The 10,278-nt window shown below is 45.0% G+C and overlaps 1 protein-coding gene across 3 annotated transcripts; it reads left to right on the top strand.

Moving 5' to 3' along the window:
• The first annotated feature begins 634 nt into the window (after positions 1-634).
• LOC309559346 (putative N-acetyltransferase camello) lies at positions 635-8,341 on the top strand. Of its 3 annotated transcripts, XM_082262580.1 has the most exons (3): positions 926-1,011; positions 1,064-1,093; positions 7,660-8,341. In XM_082262580.1, the coding sequence occupies exon 3, from the start codon at positions 7,668-7,670 to the stop codon at positions 8,331-8,333; it is 666 nt and encodes a 221-aa protein (XP_082118706.1). In that variant the 5' UTR covers positions 926-1,011; positions 1,064-1,093; positions 7,660-7,667; the 3' UTR covers positions 8,334-8,341. The 3 variants fall into 3 exon arrangements, with proteins under 3 accessions (XP_082118707.1, XP_082118706.1, XP_082118708.1); XM_082262581.1 differs by lacking the exons at positions 926-1,011; positions 1,064-1,093 and adding an exon at positions 635-708; XM_082262582.1 differs by lacking the exons at positions 926-1,011; positions 1,064-1,093 and adding an exon at positions 1,611-1,624.
• The last annotated feature ends 1,937 nt before the right edge of the window (positions 8,342-10,278 follow it).

Raw genomic sequence — 10,278 nt, 5'->3', positions numbered from 1 at the left:
TAACTTTTGCACAAACCAATCAATATACACTTATTGGGATTTTTTTTTTTTTTTACCAAAAATATGTAGCAGAATAATTTTTCATAATTTTAGGCCAATTTGTAGGTTTTTTACTTTTTTTTTTTAACTGGGAATGTTATATAGCAGAAAGTAAAAAATATATATTTTTTTCAGAATTGTCGCCCTGTTTTTGTTTATAGCGTAAAATCTAAAAATCACAGAGGTGATCAAATACCTCCAAAAGAAAGTTCTATTTGTGGGAAAAAAAGGACATCAATTTTATTTGGGTACAGCGTCGCACGGCCACGCAACTGTCCGTTAAAATAACGCAGTGCTGAATTGCAAAAATTGGCCTGGTCGTGAAGAGGGGCGTTAAACCTTCTGGAGCTGAAGTGGTTAATATAGGGGGGCCTTTATTAAATTTTTGTAAAAGGTGAAGTTTGCCTTTTAACCTTTGAGAATAGAATGGATGTTGAGGGATGCTTTCATGTCTACAATGAAAACTGGCTCAGCGACCTGAAAATAGTGATAAAAAAAGTGAGCATTACCATGGCTATAGAAGGGTTAATCTACAATGTAACGCTCCTTCCTCCGGCTCCCCCTATAGGTGGCAGCGAGGTCACATGACACCGGAGAGTATCAGTGACAGTAGGAGTGATCAGGAACTGTACAGGACGTGGAAACGTGTCCGCACTACTGGGATATCAGGTATAACATTGCTGGTTTCATATTTATACTGGTTTCATATTTATACTGGTTTTATATCTATACTGGTTTCATATTTATACTGGTTTTATATTTAGACTGGTTTCATATTTATACTGGTTTTATAGTTTTACTGGTTTCATATTTATACTGGTTTTATATTTATACTGGGTTTTTCTCAGCTTGTGCAGTGCTATGAAATCCCTCCATGTCTTGGTGGGGTGGGACTACAAACCTCAACATGCTTTGGTAGAGGGACTAGAATTCCCAGCTTATGCAGTGTTCGAAATGCCTGGATGTCCTGGGGTTAAAACTACCAAATCCCAGCATGCCTAGGCAGGGGGACTACATGTCCTGGAGGTGAAACTACAACTCTCAGCATGCCTTGGTAGGTGGACTACAACTCTCAGCTTGTGCAGTGCTAGTGATCTCTGCTTATCTTGGGGTAGAACTATAAATCCCAGCCTTCCTTTGGTTGGACTACAAATCCTAGCATGGCTTGGTAGAAGGTCTACATGTCCTGGGGGAGAGGGGTGAAACTACAAATCTCAGCATGGCTTGGTGGAAGGTCTACATGTTCGGGGAAGGAGGGTGAAACTATAAAACTACAAATCCCAGCATGCCTTGGCAGGGGGACTACATGTCCCGGAGGTGAAACTACAACTCTCAGGATGCCTTGGTAGGTGGACTACAACTTTCAGGTTGTGCAGTGATGGTAATCTCTGCTTATCTTGGGGTAGAACTATAAATCCCAGCCTTCCTTTGGTTGGGGACTACAAATCCCAGCATGCTTTGGTAGAAGGTCTACATGTTCAGGGAAGGGGGGTTATAACACTACAAATCCTAGCATGGCTTGGTAGAGGGTCTACATGCCCGGGGGGGGGGAGAGGGGTGAAACTACAAATCTCAGCATGCCTTGGTAGAAGGTCTCCATGTCCAGGGGTGGGGGTGAAACTACAAATCCTAGCATGTCTTGGTAGAAGGTCTACATGTCCAGGGGTGGGGGGTGAAACTACAAATCCTAGCATGTCTTGGTAGAAGGTCTACATGTCCAGGGGTGGGGGGTGAAACTACAAATCTCAGCATGCTTGGTAGAAGGTCTCCATGTCCAGGGGTGGGGGGGGTGAAACTACAAATCTCAGCATGGCTTGATAGTTGATTACAAGTCTCGGCTTGTGCAGTGCTGGAAATCCCTGCATGTCCTGGGGGGCTGATCTTCAAAATTCTAGCATGGCTTGGTAAGGGGGGGACTACAAGTCTCATCATTTTGTGCAGTGCTGGAAATCACTGCTTGTCCTGGAAGAGGAACTACAACTCCCAGCTTGCTTTGGTTGGGGGACTGCAGTCTCTGCTTGACTCTGGGCAGTGGAAAGCCTATTAGTGCCATATATTTCTAGCGGAGAAAGCCACAAGTCCCAGCATGTATTGTAACTGGTCAGAATATTCTTAAGCCCCGTACACACGTACCGATGGTCGGCATACAAATGTTCCTCTTTTCTCCCCGGGATGTCGGTGTCTGCTGAAAAGTGCAAAGACAGCACAAGGACAGCACAAGAATTTTGTCCGCCGACTGCAGAAGTGATGTCATGTAATGGTTAACTTTCCCTGTGTTTTCTATTTTCTGAGCATGCCCAGTCTTGCAAATCTGCGGTCTGTCGGCCGAATTCTGTACTGACAGGCGAACAATCGTCCGTTCTGGTGTCGGCATACAAAAATTTTCATGTTTGCAAGAAAGACTTTTGTCCGCGGATTGTGCGCAGACATCTGTCGGAGGCACCATACTAACACGCGTACAATCGGCAGATCCTTCGTCCACCGACGTTTGTATGCCGACGATCGGTACGTGTGTACGGGCCTTTAGACCCAACATCAGCACACATTTGCTGATCACCAGTAAGATAAGGAAACTTTTTCATTCCTAAGACTACATTGAAGCCCATACACAGTCCAGACTCCTCCTGAGCAGGTGGAAAATTGTCGTCTGGACATTGGCTGCATCCAGTAAGATGCAGTTACCTATTCAGGTATCCTGACAGCCACGGGTGCTGGCTGCCTGAATACAATAGCTGGCAGAGGAGATTCCTCCGTCCAGGATGCTTAGCATGGATGGAGGAATCTGTCCAAGTAAGTCTAGCGTGGATAGAGAAATCCATACATGTAAAGCTAGCACGGAAGGAGGAATCCATACATGTAGGCATAGCGTGGAAGGTGGAATCCATACATGTAGGCCTTGCGTGGAAGGAGGAATCCATACCTGTAAGCCTAGCGTGGATGGACAAATCTATACCTGTAAGCCTAGTGTGGATGAAGGAATCCATACATGTAAGCCTAGTGTGGAAGGCGGAATCCATACCTGTAAGCTTAGCGAGGATGGAGGAATCCATACCTGTAAACCTAGTGTGGATGGAGGAATCTATACATGTAACTCCCAGCATGGATGTAGGAATCCATGCATGTAAGCCTAGCGTGGCTGGAGCATGCAGCCGGGGGAATCTGCACAACACAGGATGATTAGGATGACACGCCTATGATGTAAGCTTAGCGTGGATGGAGGAATCCATACATGTAAGCCTAGTGTGGATGGAGGAATCCATACATGTAAGCCTAGCGTGGATGGAGGAATCCATACCTGTAAGCCTAGCCTTATAAGGTGAGGTAAGAAAGACATAATCAATATAATTTACAGTGAACCTGTTAAGTCCTAAGAAATGACTCATAATACTAATGTCCTATATCTTAAAGATTAGGTTTTGCCTCAACAATTCAACAGTCCAATGATCCACTGAATTCTTGAGGTTCCTCCACTGGACTGCTGAATGACGGCATCTAAGCTTGGTGATACATTGGGCCAAATGCCTTGTGAACAGCTGGGGGCAAGGGGCTTCTCAAGTACACAGGGCATTGAACAAACAACAAAAGGGTGCAAATGCCGAATACATTGTCTCCAGCACTTTATTAAAAGATACATAAGATGTATACTCACAGACCAAATTGGATAAACAAACAAAAATGTTGCAACACAGATCTGCGGGACCCCGGGATTTACTTGGGACGGTGCCGCAGAATCCGGGATGGTTGGGAAGTATGCTCATCTGCCGCTCAGCTCTGCACACCTAATCCACCGCTCAGCTCTGCACCCCCTGCAAACCTAATCCACTGAGCAACTCTGCACACCTAATCCACTGCACCTCCGGCACACCTCATCTGCCACTCAGCTATGCACCCCCTGCGCTCCTAATCCATTGCTCAACTCTGCACCCCCTGCACTCCTAATCCACTGCTCAACTCTGCACCCCCATCACACATAATCTACTGCACTCCCAACACACCTCATCTGCCGCTCACTTTGCATCCCCTGCACACCTCATCCACCGCTTAGTTCTGCAGCCCCCATCAGCTGCTCAGCTCAGCCCCCCTGCCCACCTTATTTACAGCTCAGCTCTACTCCCCGTGCACACCTCATTCACCTCTCAGCTATGCACCCTTTATCTGCCGCTCACACTGCACCCCCTGCACACCTTATCCACTGCTCAGCTCAGCCCCCCTGCACACCTCATCCACTGCTCAGCTCTGCACCCCTGTACTTCTCATCCACTGCTCAGCTCTGCACCTCTGCACTTCTCATCCACTGCTCAGCTCTGCCCCCCTGCACACCTCATCCACTGCTCAGCTCTGCACCCCTGCACTTCTCATCCACTGCTCAGCTCTGCCCCCTGCACACCTCATCCACTGCTCAGCTCAGCCCCCCTGCACACCTCATCCACTGCTCAGCTCAGCCCCCCTGCACACCTCATCCACTGCTCAGCTCAGCCCCCCTGCACACCTCACCCATTGCTCACCTCAGCCCCCCTGCACACCTCATCCACTGCTCAGCTCTGCACCCCTGCACTTCTCATCCACTGCTCAGCTCTGCCCCCCTGCACACCTCATCCACTGCTCAGCTCTGCCCCCCTGCACACCTCATCCACTGCTCAGCTCTGCCCCCCTGCACACCTCATCCACTGCTCAGCTCAGCCCCCCTGCACACCTCACTCATTGCTCACCTCAGCCCCCCTGCACACCTCATCCACTGCTCAGCTCTGCACCCCTGCACTTCTCATCCACTGCTCAGCTCTGCCCCCTGCACACCTCATCCACCGCTCAGCTCTGCAGCCCCCATCAGCTGCTCAGCTCTGCACCCCGTGCACACCTTATTTACAGCTCAGCTCTGCACCCCTCATCTGCCACTCACTCTGCACACCTCATCCACTAATCAGTTCTGCACCCCCTGCACACCTCATCCATCCATCCAATTTTTTCTCTTTCACAAGCTTGATAGATGCCCCTACTTATGCTTATGCAGTGGTGCTATTCCAGGCTCTGCATGGAATTGTGTTGCAGATTTAGCAATGGTCAGCAGAGGAGTGTTAACTTTGATGTCAATTTTCAATTTAGTTTTAGTCGTAGTCTTTTGACTAAAATGTCATTTTAGTTTTAGTCGTATTTTTGCTTTATGACCAAAATGCCATTTTAGTTTTAGTCGTGTTTTAGTCATCTGAATTGTTTTAGATTTATGCTGGCCATACACTAGCCGAAATGTCGGGCGAACTCCTTTTCAAAAAAACGAAAAATCGTCCGTGAGAGCAGATGATCGTGCCGAATTTTGAACGATAAATTGTTCAATGGACATAAATGAATCAGTTTTTCATTCGGTTTGTCACATATGCCGGGTGCAAACAGGCGGCCGAGAAACACATTAACCGTTGAATTTATCGTTCAGTCGGTGGATTTTTCAAACTGTTCCTTCGATTTTTCGGCTCTGAAAAGTTAAAAACGATTTTCTATCTGTGCCCATTAGATGGACGAAAAACGAACGATCGGACCAAATAACAGATTTTTGAACGATCTTTCGGCTAGTGTATGGCCAGCATTAGTCGTATTTTAGTCGACTAAAATAGTGTTAGTCATCAAAAACTTTAGTCAACAAAATTAACACTGGATCTAGGTATATACAGTATATTCCAATCCAGGTATGGGCAGGCTGATTGTACACAACTTGTATACAGCCAGCCTTGCCCATACCTGGATCGAAATTCGCAGGTCCCTGCTAAACTGGCCACATTTTGATCCATGTATTGCTAGCTTAACTCAAGCTCAAGGGAAATGGTCACCATCCTGCTATGGAATTTCCAGGATAAATCAAACTTGTGAGGCTAGGGGTTTTTTTTATCCTGGGGGGATAAGTTGTCTAATTTCCAATACATAACGCAGATCACTGAATATGCATGCATCATACATACTAGATGGGAGTAGAACTGGGGGAATCCATAGCGGAGAAGGATCTGGTTGAATCCATAGCGGAGAAGGATCTGAGGGAATCCATAGCGGAGAAGGATCTGCGGGAATCCATAGCGGAGAAGGATCTGCGGGAATCCATAGCGGGGAAGGATATGGGGAAATCCATAGCGGGGAAGGATCTGGGGAAATCCATAGCGGGGAAGGATCTGGGGAAATCCATAGCGGGGAAGGATCTGGGGAAATCCATAGCGGGGAAGGATCTGGGGAAATCCATAGCGGGGAAGGATCTGGGGAAATCCATAGCGGGGAAGGATATGGGGAAATCCATAGCGGGGAAGGATCTGGGGAAATCCATAGCGGGGAAGGATCTGGGGAAATCCATAGCGGGGAAGGATCTGGGGAAATCCATAGCGGAGAAGGATCTGGGGAAATCCATAGCGGAGAAGGATCTGGGGAAATCTATAGCGGAGAAGGATCTGGGGAAATCTATAGCGGAGAAGGATCTGGGGAAATCCATAGCGGAGAAGGATCTGGGTAGATCCTAAGCTTAATAATAGCATGCAATGCCAAGCTGGGGTTTCCAAAGCAAGCAAAGTCCTTTCTTGTATTAGGAGAGACATGGACTCCAGAGAGAGATATCATTTTTCCCCTGTACAGATCATTAGTGAGACCTCATCTGGAATATGCAGTTGAGTTTTGGGCACCAGTTTTTAAAAAGGATATTGGGGAACTGGAGAAAGTGCAGAGAAGGGCAACCAAACTGATAAGAGTCATGAAGGAGCTCAGCTATGAGGAAAGATTAGAGGAACTGAATTTATTCTCTCTTGAGAAGAGGAGATTAAGGGGGGATATGATCACCATGTATAAATACATAAGGGGGGATATGATCACCATGTATAAATACATAAGGGGGGGATATGATCTCCATGTATAAATACATAAGGGGGGATATGATCTCCATGTATAAATACATAAGGGGGGATATGATCTCCATGTATAAATACATAAGGGGGGATATGATCACCATGTATAAATACATAAGGGGGGATATGATCTCCATGTATAAATACAGAAGGGGGGATATGATCACCATGTATAAATACATAAGGGGGGATATGATCTCCATGTATAATACATAAGAGGTCCATATAATGAACTTGGTGTTGAGTTGTTCACTTTAAGGTCAACACAGAGGACAAGGGGGCACTCTTTACGTCTAGAGGAAAACAGATTTCGTCTCCAAATACGGAAAGGTTTCTTCACAGTAAGAGCTGTGAAAATGTGGAATAGACTCCCTCCAGAGGTGGTTCTGGCCAACTCAGTAGATTGCTTTAAAAAAGGGTCTGGATTCTATCCTAGGTGTACATAATATAACTGGGTATCAAATTTTTTTTTTGGTAAAGTTGATCCAGGGAATATCCGATTGCCTCTCGGGGATCAGGAAGGATTTTTTCCCCCTTCTGTAGCAAATTGGATCATGCTTTGCTGGGGTTTTTCCACCTTCCTCTGGATCAAGAACAGGTATAGGATTGTGTATATGGGATTTCAATACTGTTTTTTGTTTTTTTTTGGTTGAACCCGATAGACTTGTGTCTTTTCTCAACCTGACTAACTATGTAACTGTGAAATGAAATGTCTGAAACTGTGCTGAATATGTCATTTTTTTATGGTCTACAGAATAAAACATGTCAGACTACACCATTCGGCTGTACAAGGACTGTGACTACGATACAGTGAGGGAGCTGTTTGCGGAGGGAACGTTGGAACATACTCAAGTGGCCTTCAAACATGGGCTCTCTCTGACACATATCCGGATATTTTTGCTGGCTGTTTTCCTTGTGCCATTCTTCATCACTGGATCACTGACCATGTCCTCCATAGTTCTCCTCCTGGTCTTCACCGCCATGTGGTTTGGTACCAGAGACCTCTACGATTCCTATGTCCGACATTCCCTCTCCAACGATATGCTGGACATCCAGAAATACTACATGCAAAGGGATGGCTACTGCTTCTGGGTGGCGGAGTCCTTAGGAGAAGTCATTGGGATGGTGGTAGCCATTCCATCGGCTCACCCAGGAGGGGAGAAGCATATTGAACTGAGGAGGATGTCTGTTGCCAATAGCCACCGAGGCAGAGGAATCGCCAAAGCGCTATGTAGGACGGTCATTGATTTTGCTCGTCAGCGTGGTTGCAGTGCAGTGGTCTTGGAGACAACGTTGGGCCATAAGGCAGCTCATGGATTATACAAGGGCATGGGTTTCAAGTGGCAGCATTCAACATTTCTGAAACACCCATTGGCAAAATATATAGATTTTAAATTTTTGTTCTATAAATATGACATAGCAACATAAAAAATATTTGGAAAAATTACTGCCTTTTGTAGACTTCTATACCTCTGAACCCACAAGAGTCATGCTGCCAGGAAACACTCCCGTATACCAAGTTATATTCCATTACAAGAGATCGTTTGAGGATGTCCACATTATATCACTAGTGATGAAATTATCAGCCTTAAAAAATCTATTAAAAGAATCTTCAAAATACTGTACATCAGCAGATGTAGTACTGATATTGTATGTACATTTTGGCTTTTTTTTTTTTTTTTTTTTTTTTGGGAGGGGGGGTGAAATTTCTAAAAGTACATCTTAAGTGTACAGTATCTCACAAAAGTGAGTACACCCCTCACATTTTTGTAAATATTTTATTCTATCTTTTCATGTGACAACACTGAAGAAATGACACTTTGCTACAAAAGTAGTGAGTGTACAGTAGAGAGTAAGAGCGATAACACCAAATTTAACACACCTGCTCCCTATTCACACCTGAGACCTTGTAACACTAATGTGTCACATGACACCGGGGAGGGAAAATGGCTAATTGGGCCCAATCTGGACATTGTCACTTAGGGGTGTACTCACTTTTGTTGCCAGCGGTTTAGACATTAATGGCTGTGTTGAGTTATTTTGAGGGGACAGTACATTTACACTGTTATACAAGCTGTACACTCACTACTTTACATTGTAGCAAAGTGTCATTTCTTCAGTGTTGTCACATGAAAAGATAGAATAAAATATTTACAAACATGTGAGGGGTGTACTTACTTTTGTGAGATAATGTATATATAAAAGGCGTGAATCCTGAGGGAGTCTTTCGGGAAACGGATTGGTCCTAGATGTCAAATATCATCATATTGGTTATATACAGGAACCCTTTGTTTTTAATTATGTCTTTTGCTTCATATGTGATTTTTAAAATGATGTCATACAATCCAACTGATATTTTAATTCTGTGTGATTCCTTGGTGCAACATATAAAGTCCCAACTACCTTTCCCTGCCTTCCTTGCTTTAGGAGTGAAAGGATTTCCATATTTTCTGTGCATGGATTTGGACTGTACTGGGCATTAATATATGAGAGACTTCTTTTACCTACTTGCGGACAGTGATACTACTGCGGCAGGTCAGCTCCCCTGGGTCCAGCGACATAGACCTATGCCGCTGTACTCCTAGTGGTCTCGGCGGCGGTCCCGACAGCGGGAGTCGGGCCAGAGAAGGAGAGGCGGTGATTGCTGTCTCTCTTCCCCGATCGTCGGGGGGAAAGTGTGAGAAGATCCGCCCGCTTGTGTAAACAAAGCAGGCGGATCTTCTCTGTGACAGACAGGAGGAGATCACAGGATTCAGCATAGCTCAACCTGCGATCTGTGTCACAGAACCCCATCCCCCCCCCCCCCCCCCCACACACACACACACACGTCAGTAAGCATGAGGCATACATTTAACCCTTTGATCGCCCATAGGGTTAACCCCTTCCCTGTCAGTGTCATTAGTACAGTAACAGCGCATATTTTTAGCACTGATTACTGTAGTGATGTCACTGGTCCCCCCAAAAGTGTCAAAAATGTCACTTAGAGGTCCGATCTGTCCGCCGCAATGTAGCAGTCCCGCAAAAAATGGCAGATCGCCGCCATTACTAGTGAAAAAAAAAAAATGACATAAATCTTTCCCGTAGTTAGAAAACGCAATAACTTTTGCGCAAACCAATCAAAATACGCTTATTGCGATTTTTTTTACCAAAAATATGTAGCAAAAAACAAATTGGCCTACAATGTTAAAAAAATTTAATTTTTTTTTGGGGGGGAATGTTATATAGCAGAATGTAAAAAATATATATATTTTTTTCAAAATTGTCACAATTTTTTTTGTTTATAGTGCAAAAAATAAAAATCGCACAGGTGATCAAATACCACCCAAAGAAAGCTCTATTTGTGGGAAAAAAAAAGGACGTCAATTTTATTCGG

Source organism: Pelophylax lessonae (genome assembly GCF_965119305.1).
Source record: "Pelophylax lessonae genome assembly, chromosome: 1".
NCBI lineage: Eukaryota > Metazoa > Chordata > Amphibia > Anura > Ranidae > Pelophylax > Pelophylax lessonae.
Note: the sequence above shows the minus strand (reverse complement) of the source record. Positions and strands in the feature narration are given on the sequence as shown.